Genomic DNA, 21,057 nt, shown 5'->3' with positions numbered 1-21,057 from the left:
ATAGTTTATTACTCTGATTTTTAGCACAAAATTTGGAAGGAGTTCAAAGAATGTAGTGACACTGCTATAACACTGTCTATTCCAGCCATTTATTTACGTGAGCAAGGTTTTCAGTATTTCCAGCTATAAAAACAAAACTTGAAATAGAACTGATGCTAAACTCTATCTCATTCTAGTAATCAGTAATATTTGCATTGAATACATGAACTAATTTAAAAAAGCCCCATTTTTCGGTTCTAATAAAATGTTGGGTTTTTTTTTTTTTTTTGCTTAATAATTATTATAAAACTGTATATGGCTTCAATTGCTTTGGTTCAATTGTACTAATAAACAACTTTTCTGGATTAAATTAACATTCCTAAACCTTATGTCAAAGGAAATTTTAAAAAATGAAATTTGATTTACATACTCTACATTTTTTCTCCGAGAGAAGTATGATAGTACACCTGTCATGGCAGATAAAACTTTAGTAGATAGCAGTAGAAATAGATAATAGATAGGCCCATAAAACAAAATGAGACTAAATGGGCACACCAGCCCAGGGGCAAGGATGAGAATGCAGAAGGGGACAGGAAAGCTGGTAACAGGGAACCCGAGGTAGAGAAGGGGAGAGTGTTAACATGTTGTGGGATTGGCAACCAGTGTCACAAAACAATATGTGTATTAATTATTTAATGAGAAACTAATTTGCTCTGTAAACCTTCATCTAAAGTATAATTAAAAAAAAAGATAATAGATAAAACTTTTAAGTGTTAAAAGATACATACTAGGAATAAAATTCAGTGGGGAAATGGAAGGGAAATATGAATTCGAGGAGAAAAAGGAATGATGTAAAATTTCCAACTTCTAAAAAACAGCCTTCTTACATATTTTTTAAAAAGCTGATGGTGGGTATCAGTCTTTATAGGGGCTTCAGTATAGAGTGGGTTAACAGTTTTTTTTTTTAATGTCAATACTTAAATATTCCAGAAATTACATATCTTGCAAACATCTAAACTTGTGGTGAAAAATATCAACTAAAAGAATGTGTGAGGAAATACATGGTTTTTCTTTAGAGGGTGGTCAGGTTTGAGGACCCCAAGGAAGCCCTTCATTAAATCTGGTCCTTAAGGAAGATGCAATACGAGCCTCCACGGGAGGCTCCCAGCAGATACAGTTTACTTATGGTAACGAGGAGGAACTGTTGTTAGTTGACGTATAATTGGCTCCTACCCACAGCGAGCGACCTTATGTGTAACAGAAGGAAACACTGCCCAGTCCTGCATCATCTTCATGATCACTGGTACGTTTGAGGCCACTGTTGTGGCCATTGTGTCAATCCATCTCATTGAGTTTCCCTCATTTTCGCTGACCTTCTTCTACTTTACCAACCATGACAACCTTTTCTAGTGATTGGTCTTTCCTGATGATGTGCCCAAAGTAAGCAAGCTGAAGTCTCACCAGCCTTTCTTCTAGGGAGCATTCTGGTTGTATTTCTTCTAAGACTGATTTGTGTATTTTTCTGGCAGTCCACAGCATATTCAATATTCTTCGCCAACACCACAGTTCGAATACATCAATTCTTCTTCTGTCTTCCTTTTTCATTGTCCAGCTTTCCTATGCATATGAGGTAAATGAAAAGACAATGTCTTGTGTTGGGAGATCCTTACTCATCAAAGCGTCATCTTTGCTTTTTTAACACTTTAAAGAGGTCTTTCATAGCAGATTTGTCCAATGCAATACATCATTTGATTTCTTGATTGCTGCTTCCATGGACATTGATGGTTGACCCAAGTAGAATGAAATCCTTGACAACTTCAATTTCTTCACCATTTATCGCGATGCTATTTATGGATCCAGTTTTGAGGATTTTCATTTTATGTTGAGGTGTAATTCATACTGAAGGCTGCAGTTTTTGACCTTCACCAGTAAGTGCTTCAAGTTGTCTTAGTTTGGGGCAAGCAAGTTGTGACATCTGCATATTGCAGTTGTTAATGAGTCTTCCTCCAATCCTGATGCTGCATTCTTCTTCATATAGCCCAGTTTCTTGGATTATGTGTTCAGCATACAGGTTGAATAAGTAAGGTGAAAGGATAATTGTTAAAAAGAGTTAACCGGCAGTGAGTTAGGAACTGCCTCAGGGAGGTAGGATGTAAAAGGACTCTGGTTCCAGCTCCAACGTCACATCAAAGCCCTTTGCAGTCTTTATGGGAGAGAAACGAGAGGTGGAAATGGCTCCAGAAGTTCTGCAGAAACCAAGTGGATGGCTGCTCAGAGGACACATGGGGGTAACAAGGATGGCCTTGGGGGACTTCTCTAAGCCTCAGTTTCTTCCTCCTCTGCTAGTCAAGATGACAATGCCTCCCTCTGAGCTATTATGGGGACTTCCTGAGATAATTTGGGGGACACACTTACCTCAGTGGTTACTACTGGGGAGAACCATAAGAAATTGCTGATATTTGGCCATTTTTGACCTATAACAATTTCATGTTTCAACCTATGACTCGTGGCCACTATTTCATTTTTACCCAGAGAGACTGAACTGCCCTCTGATAAGATCTTGACTAAATCCACAAGGTAAGGGGTATTAATGCCTGAGAATGTGTTGTTAACAGTTTGCCCCCAAGTGCAAGTGAAGAGATAAAGAAGGGGAATGAGCAGTAACAGCCATGTGCCACCGCCACCACAAATTGCCATCCAATCAGTTCTGACTCATGGTGACCCCATGTTCCACAGGGCTTTCAATGGCTGATTTTTTGCAAGTAGATCACCTGGACTTTCTTCCAAGCTGCCACTGGGTAGACTTCAACCTCCAACTTTTAGGTTGAAACCAAGCCCGCTAACCATTTGCGATACCCAGGGACTCCTAAAGCCAGTTCCCGTGGAGTTGATTCTGACTCACGGCAACAAGTCAATACTGCTCTGGGTGGAGGGGGCTGGGGGGTGGAATCTAGAAGCGAAAATTGTAAAAATTCCAAAGATAAACCAATCTAAGCAGCAAAAATACTCATGGCTAAAAGGTAATTATGAAAATAAAGGCTGATATTTGCAGAGCACTTACAATATGTCAAAGTGATCGACTGCAGGTTAGCAGTTTGAAACCACCAGCAGCTCCACAGGAGAAAGATGCGGCAGTTTGCTTCCACAGAGATTTAGTCTTGGAAACTCTACACGGTCTCTGTGAGTCGCAACTCAACAGCAACTCAGCAGTGGGTTTGAGTTTGGTTTACAATATGTCAGGCACAGTGCTAAGCCCTTTCCATCTATCACCCTCCTTTGGGCTACAAACAGTCCTTTGAGGCAGGTACTACCATGACTCCTATTTTTAGCACATAACTTGGAAGGGGTTTATAGACGAATAAAGTTAAGGCTCAGAGAGGTGAAATGCCTTGCCCATGGTGAGGAGGTAAGGCCTGGGAATTAGAAGTCTGACTTCCAGTCTCCTGATGGTAATTACTCCTCCAGACTGACTCCATTGTGGTCTCTGAGGTGTCCTTCAAAGATGGCAAAATAAATTAGGAAAAAAACAGCCCCACCTTTTAAGTGTTACTTTCCCGCTAATGACAGAGGGAGCTGAGGTTTCTTTTAAAAAGCCTTCTGTATCATTTCCACAAGCATATTTATCTCCACACGTAACAGCTGGTTACAGACAGACATGACTGGTACCAACGCAATATAACTAATGCCCTTTCATCCAAGAGTTTCAAAGGGTTTCATTTACACCAATTATGCCACAAAACCCTTGTGAAGTTGTGATTGGTTCAATTTTACGAGCATTTACAGTCAGGTAAAGATGTTGCCCCCTGCCCAGGGGTTACACAGCTTGAACTCACACTTATTAGCCGCCCTCAAGGGCCTGGTGTGGGGCAATTCAGAGTTTAGACAAGAAGCCAGGAGGACTCCTAATGGTAAGTTCCTACTTCAAGCCTCAGAGCTGGAAAACTAAAATTAGGGTGGCTAGTCAGCAGGGGTAGTGGTGGTTCAGTGGTAAAATTCCTGCCTTCCATGTAGGAGACCTGGGTTTGATTCCCGGCCAATGCACTTCACTTCAGGCACAGCCACCATCAGTCCGTCAATGGAGGCTTGCATGCTGCTGTGATGAGGAACAGGTTTCAAAGGAGCTTCCAGACTGAGAAAGACTAGGAAGAAAGGCCTGACAATCTACTTCCCAAAATCGTTTGTTCTAGTCTGCACTTCTTAAAGGATACAGTCACTGATTCTGAGGTAGAATCTCTCAGGAGATGCTGTCACAAGTGAGTCAAAACAGGAAGAGGTATTCCACTAAAGTCTCAGAAAGCAAGGCCAGGAGGAAAATCTCTAGGCACCCCCGAAGCAGCTGGAGGAAATGTGATGTGGTGGATGTCCCCATGGAGCCAATGAAAACGCCACTTGGTTGCACAGACAGACTGGTGTCTGTGTTCATTTAGAAAACATGGACTATGCTGGAGTCAGGGAAGATCCTCGATAGCAGGAAATTAGATCACAAGTGTCCGATACCATTGGACTTGTTGGCAGCTAAACAACAATTCTGCTGGCAGGGATAGAAGTAAAGGGGCAGTGCCTGGCTGGTCAGCTTCCACCTCTAGACACCACTGGGGCACCTTATCAACCCACCTCCCCGCAAAAAACCCTTTTGCTGTTGAGTCGATTTGGACTCATAGCAACCCTGTAGGACAGAGTAGAACTACCCCATAGGGTTTCCAAGTATCAGGTGGTGGATTCGAACTGCCAACCTTTTGGTTAGTAGCCAAGCTCTTAACCACTGTGCCACCTGGGCTCCATCAACCCACCATGCCTCTCTTTTTGTGGGGAACATTCCAGTTGTTATGTGTTTGTAAGCAAGCGTGATCAGTGAATCCAGAACAGGGATTCTACCTCGAATCAGTGACTGTCCCTTAAGAAGTGCTCACTGGAACAAATGATGTCTGCACCGAGAGGCAGTACTCTCACCCAGCTGTACCAGAGACTGCCTTGAGGTAGCCTTGGGCTGGCGTCTTCACCTGTAACATCTTTGGTTCTCTAGTTCCTTCACTGGCAGTGTCAGATTGGGGCTGATTCTTCCAAGGCAACACCTAATTGGGTTCCCGACCGACTCTCCCTTACTGGGCAGAGCCTAGGCCTTAGCCTAAATTGGGCAGAAAGGGAGGGGAGGAGGAAGGCCAGGGCTGCCCTCATTTCAAAGACAGATACCTCAAGAGGGCTGCTTTCCACTGGAGATCTCAGTAACCAGAGAAGACCCAAGGCTTGGCCAATGTCACAGAGTGTGCAAGTGGCAGGGCCAGACAGGAACACAGGTCTCCCCGTACTACATTGGTCCAACCCATTTTGTGGGTGAGGAAGTAGCGAAGCCTTCCAACATCAGGAGTCTTATACTTAGGGTAACCATCTATCACCCAAATCCAGACACTTTGGGAATGAAAGGGGGCTCTATTAACATATGTGGACACAAGGCATAAACCAGGACTTAAGGTCACTCTACTCATAGCAGAATCTCCAATGGGGAGCGTTACTGGTGAGGGAAGTAGGGTGAAGGCAAAACTATAGGTAAACAGCAGGGTTTCAGGCTTAGCTGCTTCTAGCCACGCCGCCAACAGACCTAAATGTGGGGGGGCAGGGGAGTGAATCCAAAGTCACTTCTCTGTTTCAGCTTCCCAGAGTGGACTTTAAAGATCAGCAGACCTGGGCTGGAGTCCCATCTCTGCGCCTTATTGCTTTGTGACTTCAAGGAAATTACCTTACCTCTCTGAGCCTGAGTTTCCCTATCTGAAAAATGGAGATGATCATAAACCCTCACAGGATTGTTATGTCAAATGAAATAGGCATATGTTGAAACATCACCCACGTGTAATACTAAGACAATTCTAGCAGTTATTATAGTTCATTTTTATTATCATTATTATCAGCAATAGCTCTAAGAGTCCTTCTTGGCATCACTATTTTATGATCCAAGAATTGATATCTTACCAGTTATAACTCTGCAAGAAACTGTTCCCAGAAAAGCAGCAGAAAACCTAGCTTGGTCAGAGGCAGGAAACCTTGCTTGGATATAAGTGTCCAAGTGAAACCTCAGCTGGATCTCCTCTTTCCAAGGTCTGCTTTCCTTCTGCCAACAATGCCTCTACTTAAATATCACGGTGACAAGACCAGTCATCGCGTGCTATTTAAAGTCACCTCCCACAATCCTTTGGGCTTAGAACTGCAAGGAAGTAAGTATAAATTCCTCCATCCTGGCTTGCCCCCAGAGTTACACCCAAATTACAAGGGATGCAGCAGTATACCCAGGCTCTGCTACACCTGCACCTGGTGTACTGGGTTTGTCCCCCAAAGATGAACAAGAGTCCCCGGGTAGTGCAAGTGGTTAACATACTCAGCTGCTAACCAAAAGGAGGGAGGTTTGAGTCCATCTAGAAGTGCCTCGGAAGAAAGGCCTGATGATCTTCTTCCAAAAAGCCAGTCATTGAAAATCTTACGGAGCACAGTGCTATTCTGACGCACATGGGGCTGCCATGAGCTGGAGTCAACTTGATGGCAACTGGTATACTGGTACAGATTCATGTCTACTTGGAACCTCAGAATGTGACCTTATTTGGAAATAGGGTCTCTGAGGATGTAGGAAGTTAAGATGAGGTTGTACTGGATGAGGTGGGCCCTAAATCCAATGACTAGTGTCCTCATGAGACGAGAAACAGAGATAAAGACACACAGATACACACAGAGACAAGATGGCCGTGTGAAGATAGAGACAGAGATTTGAGCTATGCTGCCACAAGCCAAGGAATGCAAAGGATGGCTGGCCACCACCAGAAGCTAAAAAAGGCAAGGAAGGATTCTTCCTGAGAGCCTTTGGACGGAGCATGGCCCTCCCTGACACTCACCTTCTCTAGTGGGTGAGGGATTACTTTCCCCACAATTGTCATTTCAACATTTAATAACCAGCAGAAAGGGGCTTGCAGAGCACCTGATAACAATGTTGGGAGTGGAGAAAAAAAACACCAAAGCCATTGCTGCCAAGTTGATTTCGACTCATGGCAACTCCATGTGTTACAGAGTAGAGTTGCTCCATAGGGTTTTCTTGGCTGCAATCTTTTTTTTTCCCTTTATAATTTTTATTGTGCTTTAAGTTTGGCTGCAATCTTTACAGAAGCAGACTGCTAGGCCTTTCTTCCGTGGTGCCACTAGATGGGTTTGAACTGCCAACCTTTAGGTTAGTAGTCTAGTGCAAACTATGTGTGCTACCAAGACCTTGGCATTGCATAGATTTGATTTGAATCCCAGCTTTACTACTTGATAACTGCAGCCTCGAGCAAGTTAAGGAACCTCTCTGGGCCAGTTTCTTCACATGTAAAATGAGCTTGTAATAGTACCTACTAATGGGGCTTTTGTGAGGATGAACACAGTCCCTGGTACGTGCTATTATTATTATTACTACAGTAATTATTAGTTGGCTGTGGAAGCCTGGATAAAGGACCTATACTTTCCTGGCAGGAAGACTGACAAAGGTGTCATGGAAAAGGTGACATCTGAGCTGAAGCTGGAAGGCTGGGTAGGATTTCCACAAGTGGAAAGAGGGTGGTGAGGGAAGCTTCAGTTTCTTCATCTATGAATTCAGCCATCCTCATAACCACCCTGTGGGATGATTTAAAAGTGACCTGCAGAGGGGTTACATGACTTGCCCAAGGTTATAATGCTAGAAAGTGACAGCACTGGGATTTGAAACCAGGTCTGTCTGACTCCAATGTCCACGTTCTTAACACCCTGCTGTATCTCTATTCTTGCCAAATTTTGTTGTAAAGCGTGGCTATTTGTGGACACGCCTTTCCCCACCTCCCTCCTAGACTGTAAGCTCCCTGAGCGGGGACATATTTCAATGATCTATATAGACCCTGTCCCACCCAGACTAAGCAAGGATATAGTAGGTGCTCAGTTAAATGCCTATTTGCATAGTAGAAGAAACTCAGGCTTGACTTTTCCAGTATCAGTGGCCTCCTGCGCAGCTCAGCCTGTTAGTCCCTCTTCAACAGAGTCCCCTTCTCCCCACCACACACCCAAAGAATTCACACCCTGGTGGAAGAGGCAGGGCTGCAACTCAAAGGCAAACTGCTTGCTGCTGGCTTCAACCCATGGATCAAATTGGACTTGGGGCCTCTTAACTTATTACGTGTCCCAGAGGAAAGAGATGACTCGGGGGGCATTCTGCCCAGCAATGGAACCCCAAAAACCATGTTTGCAGGATGACCCACCCTTTGGCCATCACTACCTCACCCAAGCTGAGCAAATCAGATCTTTCCTCTTTTGAGGGTGTGCTGTGAGTGCCAGCGTCTTCCGAGTCTCACTGCCCTTCCTGTCCCTGGGTTCCATGAGCTACCCTGTAGCTTTATCATAATTTCCCCTTTGCCTCAGCTTCTCTGATATGGATTTTTACTCCTTGCAACCAAAATAACCTTAATACAATCAATAAGCAAGGAGACAACTTGCCCTTAGAAATCCTCAACCCTCATTTCTAGCCAGAATTCACTAACCTCCCTCTGTGCCTGCGCAGCTTCACCTGTTCCTCTCTGTAACCACATGGCATTTTGGAGTCGAACACTTCCTGCATGCCAGCATGTGGTGCTAGGTGCTTTTCCATTGACTCACAGAACCATGAAAGGGAGGGGAGGAGGGACGTATTACTACAGGTAACAGCAGCTCCCAGGAGTTAAGGCCTATGTTCAAAGTCACACAGCTAGGAAGGGGCAGGGCTGGGATTTGAACCCAGGGCTTCTTCCCTCTACCCCACTGGTACTTCTCAGCCAGCTTATAACCATTTTGTTCACACGCCTGTCTCTCAATTCTTAAGCTCCTTGAACCATCACCATGATGTATTTCTCTTTGCCCTGGCATGAAGATATTATTTTGTGATAAGTAACTGAATTGAACTTATGATTCAAACGGAAACTTGTCAGAAATTTCACCAGGGAGAGGGCATGTTTCTACAACGACATTAAAAGTGGTGTTAGACTCTGGACATCAAAAAGCAAAATGGAATGTTCTTACTACTTTATAGAATTAAGGCACTTAGGACCTATCAGATGTAAGGCCCTGGTGGCATGCATTTGGGCTGGCCTGGGCTCCTGGAATTCCTCCCAAAGTTAAGAAGAGGGCCACTGTCCACACATTTTCTGACTTGACAGGAAGGTGCTACTCCTGAGGGGAGGATAATGGCTGGGAGGCGACACGAGGAGATTTTTGGCTACTAGTTCTATTTCTTGATTTTGGCGTAAGTTACATGATTTGCGTGCTTTTCTGTATGTATGGGCCATGGATTGAATTGTGTCCCCCAAAAATGTGTCAACTTGGTTAGGCCATGATTCCCAGCATTGTGTGACTGTCCTCCATTTTGTGATTGATATAATTTTCCTATGTGTCCTAAATCCTAATCTCTGCCTGCGGGTAACAAGACAAGATTAGATTATGTTAAAGAGGGTTAGGGTGAGATGTAACACCTCAGGTCACATCCCTGATCCAATGTAAAGGGAGTTTCCCTGGAGTATGGCCTGCACCACCTTTTATTTTACAAGAGATAAAAGGAAAGGGAAGTGAGCAGAGAGTTGAGGACCTCATACCACCAAGAAAGCAGTGCCAGGAGCAGAGTTCCTCCTTCGGACCTGAGGTTCCTGTGTGGAGAAGCTCCTAGACCAAGGGAAGATTGATGACGAGGACCTTCCTCCAGAGCCTACAGAGACAGAAAGCTTTCCCTTAGAGCTGGTGCTCTGAATTTGGACTTCTAGCCTCCCAGGCTGTGGGAGAATAAATTTCTCTTTGTTAAAGCTATTCACTTGTATTTCTGTTCTAGCAGCCCTAGGTGACTAAAGACAGTATGTTAGATTTCAATATAAAGTTTATCAAAGAAAAAACCAAACCTGTTGCCATCAAGTCAATTCTGACTCATAACAGCCCTGTAGGACAGAGTAGAACTGCTCCATAGGATTTCCAAGGCTGTAATCTTTAGGCAAGCAGACTGTCACATCTTTCTCTCATGGAACAGCTAATCGGTTTGAACTTTCGATTAGGAGCCGAGCAATTAACCACTGTTCCACAAGGGCCACATATATATAAAGTTTAGTTATGTAAAATGTTTTTTGACTTGAAACTCTACTTCATCTTGAATAACACATTCTGAGGCATACTAGTACCTACAAAGGTGATATGGTAATACTACCCCATTGGAAAGAGTTTGTTTTGCTTGCTATATCAGTGAACCTTTAGTCAGCACCTACAAACGTGACTAAGACATGGTAGCCTGGGATCTTGATTTCTCAGGATGATAGAGTTGGTGGGGAGGGGACCTTAGTAGATCATCTGGTCCAGAAATTCCCCCACCTGGCTGATTCTGACTTACCTGAGGAAGTTTTTTAAAATGCAGATTCTGGAATTCTATCCTAGATCTCCTGAACCACTATTTGCAGGGGTGTGGTGATGAGGGGGTAAAAGGGTGAGGGCCCCAAAATCTGTATTACTTAAACCCTCCCCAGGTAGTTCTGGTGGTCAGCTGGGTTTAGGAACCATTCATGAACTTCACCTATTCATTCTACAAGGCAGAACCTGAGGCATAAAGAAGGGACAAGACTTGCCCAAGGTCACACTGCCAGTGATGACAGAGCTGGGCCATGAATCCAGGCCTCCCAATTTTCAGCCTGACCCTCTGCTCATCATAGCCCTAAAAGAATATATTAGCTACACAGGGAGGAAAAAGAATAGGCTTTCATAAAAAGAAGATCAAGGAACAAGATGTCGACATTGACAAAATCACATCACTTTGGCTCTGAAGCTGCTGTGGCTTTGGATGTTAACTACCAGGTCCTCCTTGGCACGACAGATTCTGCTGTGAATACTATCGTCAATTGTTGTTCTTGAAGAAGTCTAACTTCAGACAGATTTTCACAATATTCTGCCTGGAAACCCTGATGGCACAGTGATTAAGTGCTAGGCTGCTAACCAAAAGGTCAGCAGTTCGAAACTACTAGGCACTCCTTGGAAACTCTATGGGGCAGTTCTACTCTGTTCTATAGGGTTGTTATAAGTCGGAACCGACTTGACAGAAATAGGTCTGGTTTTTTTGTTTGTTTATTTGTTTTTTTAATATTCTGCCTAGCTGGTCAGATAGATTTAAAAAGATACAAGCCCTTTAGTTTACCCTTTGCGGAAGAAGCCCTGAGCACACCCTTCGGAACAGATGGGGGATGATAATTATCAGAATTCTCAGAGAAATGTGGTTACCAAATAAATAAACACTGCCCCAATTTGGTCCTTTCGGCCTTGTCCCCTTCTTTGGTATACTGTCGTGACTCGTCATGCTAGAGTGTGGTATAGCAGAAAGAGCACTAGATGAGGAGCCAGAGACCAGGGAGGCAGTGCAGTGCAGCGGTTAGGAACATGGGTTCCATAGTCAGTCTGATCCAGCTTTAAATTCTGTTTCCACAGTTTAGTAGTAGGGGCAAGTTACGTAACCTCTCTTTGTCTCACTGTCTTCATCTGTAAAGTGGGAATAAAAATGATAGCAAGCTCTTGATAAACATTGACTGTTATGTGTGGGTTATTGTTTTAACTGCTTTACATGGATGAATTCATTTGATCCTCACAACCATGCTAGAAGCCAGCATCCTCATTTTATAGATGAGGAAAACCATATCTACTTTATAGTATTATTGTGTGGATGACATGAGAAAATGCATGTAAAGAATAAGCACTGTCCTTGGGATAGAATAACAGCTCAATAAATATTAGTTATTTTTACATCATTATTATCTAAAACTAATAATATTGTAAGGAGTCCTGTACTGACAAACAGTTAAGTGTTCACCTACTTGCCCCAAGTTTGGCAGTTCGAACCCATCCACAGGCACCCTGGGAGACAGGCCTGGCAATCTGCTTCTGAAAGGTCAGAGCCTTGAAAACCCTATGGAGCGCAGTTCTACTCTGACACACACGGGGTCGTCGTGTCTCAGAATCGACTCATTGGCAACAACAACAAAATAAGATTCCAGCTCTGCCTCTAAACCTGCTACACGATCTGATGTATGAATGTCACTTGCCATCTCTCGGCCTCATTTTTCTAATTCATAAAATGAGAGGGTTTGATGACCTGTAGACTAAGGCCTTCTTCAGCTCTAAGGTGTTATTAGTCTCTGATCGAGAAGGAAATTATTTTAAACAAATCCAAGTATTCATATGCCGCACTGACAGGTGTTTAGAAACATGTGTTTGTGATATTAAAAACCCCTGATGTTTAAAAATATTCATTCCCTTTGACTTATTAATCACAGCTCTATGAATATGCTTAAGAAATATACTCATCAGAGATAAGGACAAAGATTTACATACTGGGACATTCACTGCAGCACTGTTCACGGTCACTCCAGACTAGAAAAAGCCCAAACATCCAACAAGAGAGGATTTGTTGGCAAATTTGGATACAGCAGTTTGATGGCATTTTGGAACACCATTAAAAAGCCTGCCTTCAGTCACGATTTAATGACATGGGGGAATATTCCATGAATAAGGTTAAATGAAGCAATCAAGACACAGAACATTAAGTACGATGTGACCCCAAGTTTGCCATATCAGAAAAGGACAAGAAGGAAATATACAGAAATGTAACCACAAGTTGTCTCTAAGTAGTGGAGTCATTGTTAAAGAATCAAATATTTTAAGTAGGAGTACATTCCTTTTTTGTTCTGTTAAGATGTTTCTCTACCTCCCTTTTTATGTATTTTAATGAATATTTCCTTTGACTGCATGTTCTACTCTGTGTATACATGAGTGTATATGTGTAGGGTTTAAATGTTTCTGCAATGATAGGCGTGCAGAGCCTGGATATATCTGTTAGCCAATGTTGCACTGTATTACGTTCTTATCAGAAAAAGACAACAAACCAAAACCAAAAAAAAGCCCTTGCCTTGTAGGAGAAGGTAACCTCGCTGACGGTGATGGCACTGCTTGTGGGCAGGAGCTGCTGCAGCTGCAGACCCACACTGTGGCGTCCCTCCATGGTGGTCTAATTGCACATCCCATCAGTCCCGGCTTGGCTGTTGGAGCTGCTGCTAAGTGGGTCAACGCTGGAAGCCATTTCTGCTTGTGGTGTTCACCTCCTTCCACCAGCCATCTCCTCCTCAGTTCGAGGCTCTTTTTGCTGATTTGTAGCCTTTTCTCAGCTTCACTCAGAGAAGGGCTGATTCTTTCCCAAGCAGACGACAGATGAGGGTGCGTTTTCTGATTCTTGTGGTGCTCTAGAGTGGGGGAGGAACATTAAAAATGTATGTACAATAAAACATTGAGCCCAGTTTTGTTACTTGAGAAGAGAATACTGTTAGAACAAAGCACAACTGGCATGAGGAGTCAGGCTATTTTAAAAAATTATATCATGCATTTGGCCCTGTGAATAAGGCATGACTCATCTACTTCAAAATCGCTCTCCCTGGCCCTTAAAAACCCCCTTCCCTCTCCCATTCTGCTCCTTTCCTCCAATTACATCCTAATTTAAATCCTACTTTCTCCATAGGCTCCTGAGTATAACAAGGAGATGTTGCCTAGGTCTACTTCCTAGGCACACAAAAATAAATCCCATGGTCATAAAAATAGAACCATCTGGTGGCTAGGGTCAGGAAGGAAACAATAAGAAGAAGAAGAAGAAAAAAAAAAAAAGCTATCTTCATGGAAGGAGGAAGAACTGGCCTGCTACGGAAGATCAGCCTGGCATAGGAGAGGTAACACTGGACTGGGAGGTAGAAGACCTTTGTGATTGGGTCATGTCACCTCTCAGAGACTCAGTTGCCTCACCTGTAAAGTGGGGTTAATAATGTAGCCTCAAGTAAAACTAAAAATGATAATTCCTGTTGACTTCATCGGACTGATTATTTTCAGTGCTTCCTAAACTTTTGTACCAAATAGCTGAAGAAAGAGAATGTAAGCCCCCAGTGTTCTGAGAAGCATAGCCAAAACACCCTATCACAAGTGCTAAGGGTTTCTTTGAGGTCTTCTTATGTTAAAAAGAAAAAGTAGAATCATACTGTGTGGTAATGAATTACCTTACCTAAAATAAATTGGCCTGTTGTCCCCGGTTCCTGAGAGATAATCTTTGGAATTTCCTGGGTAATTGGGGTGACTTTGTTGTCTAAAACTGCCAGACAACACTTGAGAATTTGTACACATAGGTGGGGGGCTGACCAGGTTACAAAGATCATCCAATCAACTAACTTCAAGAACAGAGGAGGGCAGGATTAAATCATGTATATGCAGTGAGGCCCCAACGATGACTATGCAATGAGATCAATAAAAGGCTCTAAACATGAAAGTTCCCTGGGCTTCCTAGCTGGCCAAAACATCTGCTCTCAGGAGTGTTGTGTATCCCTGGGGCACATGGAAGCTCCACTTTGGGACCCTCTCAGACTTCACCCTATGTGTCTCCTTGTTTGTATCCTTTTTGATTATAACAAATCAGTAACCTTTAAGTATGGTACACTTTCCATGAATTCTAAGTCATTCCAGAGGATTATCAAACCCAAAGGGGGCAGTAGGAGTCAGCAGGTCAGAAGGTTGGGGTGTCAGGTGGACTCCCCAAGCTTGCAGCTGGCGTTTGCCTATTTGGCAGTCTGAAAGACTGTGTCCTTTTAACTTGTGTGCTCCGACCTAGCTCCAGTTGGCTAGGGTCAGAGAAGTGCTGCATGGGCAGGTGCTCTAAAGGATGATGTCCTTCTAACTTGTGAGTGCTGACCCAGCTCTGGGAGGCTAGAGTCAGAGAGAGTGCTGCTTAGGCAGCTGCAGATGATGGAGAAATGGGTAGGCGGGGACTGGATTCATGCTGATCCTTGCCATGCAGTTAACAACTAGGGTGGGATTTAACAACTGTGTTCCTATTTAGGAGCCCTGGTGGCGCAGTAGTTAAGAGCTTGTCTGCTAACCTAAAGGTCAGTAGTTCGAATCTACCAGCCACTCCTTAGAAACCCTGTGGGGCAGCTCTACTCTGTCCTATAAGGTCACTATGAGTTGGAATCAACTCCTCGGCGATGGGCGTGGCTTTTGGTTCCTATTTACTGCACATACAAATTTGAATTTTACTGCATTGTCTATGTCTATATTAACATAAAAATGTTTTAAATGGCTTTTGATCTGCCGTGTGCTACCTATTTTACCTTGTCCAAGTCATTTGACTTCGCAACTAGTTTCCGTGGCTACAAAACCTGAAGAATAATATTCCAATTCCACAGGGCTGTTATGAGAGTTTGATGAACTAATGTATGTAAAATACATGCTTAGGGCAATCCTAAGAACAGTGAATAATAAATGAATGTCAGCTATTACTAGTATTAATTTTATTCTTACTAGTTTAATTACTTAATTTACCTGCAAATATTGCTTTCTTTCTCTCCTGCATTCATTCAGTAAATATTTATTAAGGGCTCACTATGTCAGACAGCTGCCTCTGGTCCCAGGAGTTCTGCTTCCTTGGTGTGAACAACACAGTCATCTCATATGGCTAACTCCACACTTAGTAGATAGAAGACACCAGATGCAGGGCTTATTATGGGGGCAGCCACAAAGACCATTTGGCCCAGGTATCACTTTCTCAAGGGTCCTTAAATTTAAATCATTACTACTGCTTCCAGATGAGGTTATACATTCAGTTCCAGGGAGAACACTCATCAGACAACTTTGTCACTCTTGTCCTATAACCAGATTGCCCTGTCTATAAAGCTGCAGGAATATTTGTTTACGATCTTATGAAAAGCACAATTATTCTTCACCATGCTTTTGTGTGTGTTTGAAAAGCATTATTGTGTTACATTTCTGTATCATTGGTTTAGCATTTTTAATATGAGAGCCTTGGAAACAAAAGTGGCCCAGGGCTACCTTTACCTCTGAGGGGCCCTGGGAAGAGATCAACCATGAGTTCAAGGGGCACTGGAGCACAAACTTTGGGAAGGTGTTTGCTCCTTCATGAGATCTAGCCCAGGGCCTGGCGCAGTGACCTCCGTATATACCCACCCACTGACTAAATGCAGACCTTTTAGGCACCTTGAGCACTGTGGCCACTTCACAGTCAAGAATGCCTTATTCAGGCCTAATCACCCATACTCCATAGCTACAACAAACAGGTATACCGAGGCCCACCCACACGATATCAGAGAAAGCAAACAGGCCTTGGGAACATGCCAAGGGGTGGTGGGAATCCAGCAGAGCTTCGCACAGATTAGTTCTGGTTCGAACCCCTGCTGAGAATTTGTATTTCCACCCCAGATATACTGAATCAGAATCTACAGTTTACCAAGATCCCCAACCGATTCTTACGTATAATAAATTTTGAGAACCGCTGCTCTACTAATGGTTCTCAGAATCGGTCCCTAATCAGTAGCATTAGCATCACCAAGGAACTTGTTAGAAATGTGAATTCTCAGCAGAGGTTTGAGTGGAACAAACTAACTGAAAACCCTGGGACCAGGCCTCTCGAAACGTCCTGTAGACCAGCTGATTTGTCCAGGTGGTATTTTGTTATTGCTTCTGTTTGTTGGTGTTGCTGCTGTGTTTTAATGAGCTTTTAAAAAACAGCTTCCCTCTTTGCCTCAGAAATGCCCAGGCCTCTGAAGCATCTTCTGCAAGGATAGCTGTCCCTCAGCTGGGTAGGTCTTTGGACTAAGTGCCTCGGAGGAACTCATTGCAAGTTGTGCTCCCTTATAAGGCACACAGTCTTTGCTTGGTGACTCTCTTTTCTTGATTTCAAAGCACTCTTCCAGGACTAACAACTGCCAAATTGGCAAGCAACCAATTCGATGCTGCCAACCGTCTCAGTTGGAGACATAGAGCCACTGATTCTAGAATGGAAAGATAATCCACTACGTGCTTTCTTCCACCCCCCCACTCCACCTCCCTTATCTCATAGATTTATTTCACCAATCCTCCAATTCCACAGAGCAGGTTTTACAGATTTGAGAACCCTGGCTCCAAGATGTTAAGCAACCTGTCTGAGGGCATATGGCTGGTAAGAGTAGGGTCTGTATTAAAATTTGATTTTATCTGAAAAAATAAATAAACATGCCCTTTCCTGCCACCTGACAATTCAGCTACTGGCTGATGAGTCTGTGACATGCCAAGCGCTTTCCCTTTCCTGGGCTTTGGCTCACTAAGGGTTACACTCTTCAGTCTCCTCCTATTGAGCTGGAAACTCAACAACCGGGAAGGCAGCGCCTTTCCTCCATCAGCCAGGGCTGACCAAGAGTGCTCCCTTCATCTCACCTGCTAACTCCACCATCTGCTATGGCCAGGAAGCCCGAGTCTCGCAGGTAGACGAATAATTTTGGCAAAGTTACTCCATTTCACTTCCTGATTTGGTAAATCCTAGCATCACCCTCATTAAGGCAAATCCATACCTCTTCACCTCTCACCCTCGATGCAAAAATTCTGAGGCAAAGGGACCCAAACTGACAAGGCTGGCGACAGCAAGAAGGAAGAAACGGGTATTTGTACTAGGAGACGTCACATGATTACAAATGTATGCGCTTTTCCTTAAAAAAAAGGAAAGTTGAATTCAAGCCCCTCTCCCCCCCAGTCTTAATGACTAACTCACCGATGGCGTTTCTTCTAAGGTCCACCCGTCAGAGGGCTCTGAGAAATGACTGGGACTCTCCGGTGCAACCCGGAGGCAAAGCCTCCTTAATCCTTCCCCAGTTTAGGGCTGCCAGGGCGCTGCAGTAGTTTGCTTTCAAAGACCGAGACTTGATTTGCCAGGCTGCCTGCCAGTTAGAAGCTCGCAGGGACTTCGCGCAGGCGAGTGGCTGCGAGAAGGGAGTGGGCGGGACAATGCGCGCGCGTTCGGTGCGCTGCAAAGCTTGTTTGAAGCGTAGGAGAGCGACCTGGGGAGGCGGAGCCGGCTGGAGCCTTGCGCTCACCTGGAGGGGTCCCCTCTAGCGGCCAAAAGAAGAACATTGGAACAATGTCCTTCACCCCGCCTCTGATCCCGAAGAGCTCAGGTGATTGGTTACCTCCACCTGACCGACAGGTGAAAGCTTGGCCAGGAGCCCTCCCTTCCTGCCCTCGTAGCCACCCTACCTCTGGGGCTTTGCTCCTGCTGTTCCCCCCACCGCACACTCTCACCACGTATTCAGTCCTAAATGTACCCTCAAGGTCTGGTTCCCCCTAGAAAGCCTTACCAAGAACTCTCCTTCCTGCCCTCCCATAATACCTGCTAGCTGTGCTATACCAAACCTTCCAGTACGTCCGTAGCTCAGCAATACTTAAGGTCTTACAATGAGCCTAGCACTTGATTTATATTTCCACAATGTATAATCGTAATAATCAACGTGTGTATGGAGCTTTACAGATGACAAAAAGTTTTCCATCACTGACGTTGATCGGATTCCATTTCTGATCCTCACAGCTCTGAGTGAAGTATTGCTAAACTCATCCCAATTTTACAGATGAAGAAATGACATTTGGGCAGAGACCAAATATGGCTCAGATCCTGAGGCAGAGAGAGCTCAGGAATGAGGTTGCCTTATGTTAGGAGCTACCCGAAAGCTACCAGTGTGGTTGATGAGAGGTTATTGTTGTTAGGTGGGGCGGGGGGAGGCGGTGTAGGAGACGGGATCAGAGGGACTGGCCAGGGAGAGCTTATAATAAGATGCCTGGATTTCATCCTAAATTGAAACGGGAGCCACTTAAAACTGGAGGATTTTAAGCAGGGAAGTGGCAAGACTACCGTGACTGCTCTGAAGCTGCCCTTGTATAGTTGCATCCATCTTTTTTTTTTTTTTAATTATAAGCAGCTGCTTGGATGAATGTTATTAATTCCCTTAATTTTAATAGTTTTAATCCTTGAACTAGGTTTGCTGAGTGAGCAAAGGCCTAAGGCTTTCGGTCTATTACAAGGTTTTTGAGAGATCACCTAGAAAAGCACCCATTTCCCCAAGAATCCTAACCTAGGAAGCTTAATCTGAGCTCTAAAATTCTGGCAGCGTCCTTGCGATTTTTGAAACGCCTCTAACGATTGGCCAGCAACTTTTGACAAGCTAAAGAAACAGAGGATACTATTGGCTAGAGTTATTCAGGCGGCGAACAGGAGGGGGACTCCTGAATGTTAGGCCCGTGGTTGCCATAGCGACGAGGAGATTGGACTGGATCAGATTCAGGGCCCCGGGACCAGACCAGGTAGGAGGTAGTTCCAGCTGGGGACAGACCCATTAGGTCGTGGGGAGGAGGACCTGAGCCACCCAATGGGCCCACTGGGATTAGGAAGCCCACTGAGGCCCCCTGCCAGCCATCCCGGTGGGTGCAGAATTCCCGCGCGGAGCTAAGCTGTTCCCTGAGGGTGGATAGAAGCCACCTTGGGAGGTGTGGGGATTGCGGAGATCCGAGGCCCTGCCCCTCCCTGGCGGTGTGCCCTCAGTGTCCAAGCAGCCTTCTTCACAGAGCTCCTGTGAGGGGCAAACTTTTGTGGAGCCCATGGGCTGGCAATGTGTGGACTGCAAATCCCAAGTCCACTCCCAGACCTTGGATGTTTCTCAGCAAATACCTTCCCTGCTCTGGGCCTCGGTTTACCTGTCTGTAAAATGAAAGGATAAGATTAGAATCTACCCTGGCGGCTAAATTTCCTCTAGTTCTCTGACACACTTTGTCAGCCTATGAAAAATATCAAATTCGTTATTTACATGAGAGTGCTTTGAAAAATGGAAATGCTCCCAAGATGCATGATAGCATTATTACTGAAAGGACAAAACTGCATATAGTTAAGATTACTCATACAAATCCCATAAAATTGCACGCAAAGTAAAATAGTATACCCGTTGCCATTGCCAGTCGATTCCAACTCATAGTGACCCTACAAGACAGAGTAGAACTGCCCCATATGGCTTCCAGGGAGCGCCACGTGAATTTTAATTACCAACCTTTTGGTTAGCAGTCATACCTCTTCACCACTACACTACCAGGGTTTCCTGCACAATAATATGTACCTATATAAAAAAAATTTTTTTTTTTTATAAATACCAGAAGAACTAACAAATCTGTCTCGGAAGAAGTACAGCCAGAGTGCTCCTCAGACACAAGGATGAAGAGCCTTAGTCTTAGTACTTTGGACATGTTATCAGGAGGGACTGGTCCCTGGGGAGAGACATCAAGATTAGTAAAGGAGAAGGTCAGCAAAAAAGAAGACCCTCAACACAACAGAGAACACCTGAGGGAGCAGAAGAACAGTGGGATGCAGACCCCAAATTCTCATAAAAAGACCAGACTTAATGGTCTGACTAAGACCGGAAGGACCCCGGTGATCATGGCCCCCAGACCTTCTGTTGGCCCAGGACAGGAACCATTCCCAAAGCCAACTCTTCAGACATGGATTGGACTGGACAATGGGTTGGAGAGGGATGCTGATGAGGCGTGAGCTACTTGGTTCAGGTGGACACTTGAGACAATGTTGGCATCTCCTGCCAGGAGGGGAGATGCAAGGGTAGAGGGGCTTAGAAGCTGGCAAAATGGTCACGAAAAGAGAGAGTGGAAGGAGGGAGCGGGCAGTCTCATGATGGGAGGGAAGTAATTGGAAATATGTAGCAATCGTATGTGGGTTTTCGTGTGAAAGACTGACTTGATTTATAAACTTTCACTTAAAGCACAATAAAATTATTGAAAAAAAAAAAAAAAAGGAGACCCTCAAGGAGATGGTTTGACATAGTGGCTGCAATAATGGGCTCAAACATAACAACAATTGTGAGGATGACACACACTGGGCAGTGTTTCGTTCTGTTGTACATCTGTTGCTATGAATCAGAACCAACTCCACGGAACCTACCAACAACAGAACAACAATAAATACATAAATATGTAATAATATTGTTGTTGTTTGTAATAAAATAGGCTTTTTTTCTTTTAAAGAGAGATGCTAGAATGAAAAGTTGTAATCACGTAAGTTAAATCCTTATAGAATGTAACTTCTGAAGGAAAGAATTGTACTGTGAGCACATTTAAACACATACTATTGCTAAAATATGTCTATCCTGACCATTCATTCATTCATTCCACAAATATTTGTTGAGCAACTACTATGTGCCAGGAAAT

General features: G+C 44.2%; 1 protein-coding gene across 2 annotated transcripts in view; it reads right to left on the bottom strand.

The window, feature by feature from the left end:
• The window catches only part of NIPAL3 (NIPA like domain containing 3), a 70,110-nt gene extending 52,402 nt beyond the window's left edge, over positions 1-17,708 (bottom strand). For both annotated transcript variants that reach the window (XM_003415243.4, XM_023554366.2), the window contains exons 1-2: positions 17,576-17,708; positions 12,914-13,244 (exon numbers count right to left, since the gene is read on the bottom strand). In XM_003415243.4, the coding sequence (XP_003415291.1) occupies positions 12,914-13,006 (93 nt within the window). In that variant the 5' untranslated portion in view covers positions 13,007-13,244; positions 17,576-17,708. The remainder of the gene's footprint in view (positions 1-12,913; positions 13,245-17,575) is intronic.
• Between the last annotated feature and the right edge of the window lie 3,349 nt (positions 17,709-21,057).

Source organism: Loxodonta africana, chromosome 3, assembly GCF_030014295.1.
Source record: "Loxodonta africana isolate mLoxAfr1 chromosome 3, mLoxAfr1.hap2, whole genome shotgun sequence".
Classification (NCBI taxonomy): domain Eukaryota; kingdom Metazoa; phylum Chordata; class Mammalia; order Proboscidea; family Elephantidae; genus Loxodonta; species Loxodonta africana.
Note: the sequence above shows the minus strand (reverse complement) of the source record. Positions and strands in the feature narration are given on the sequence as shown.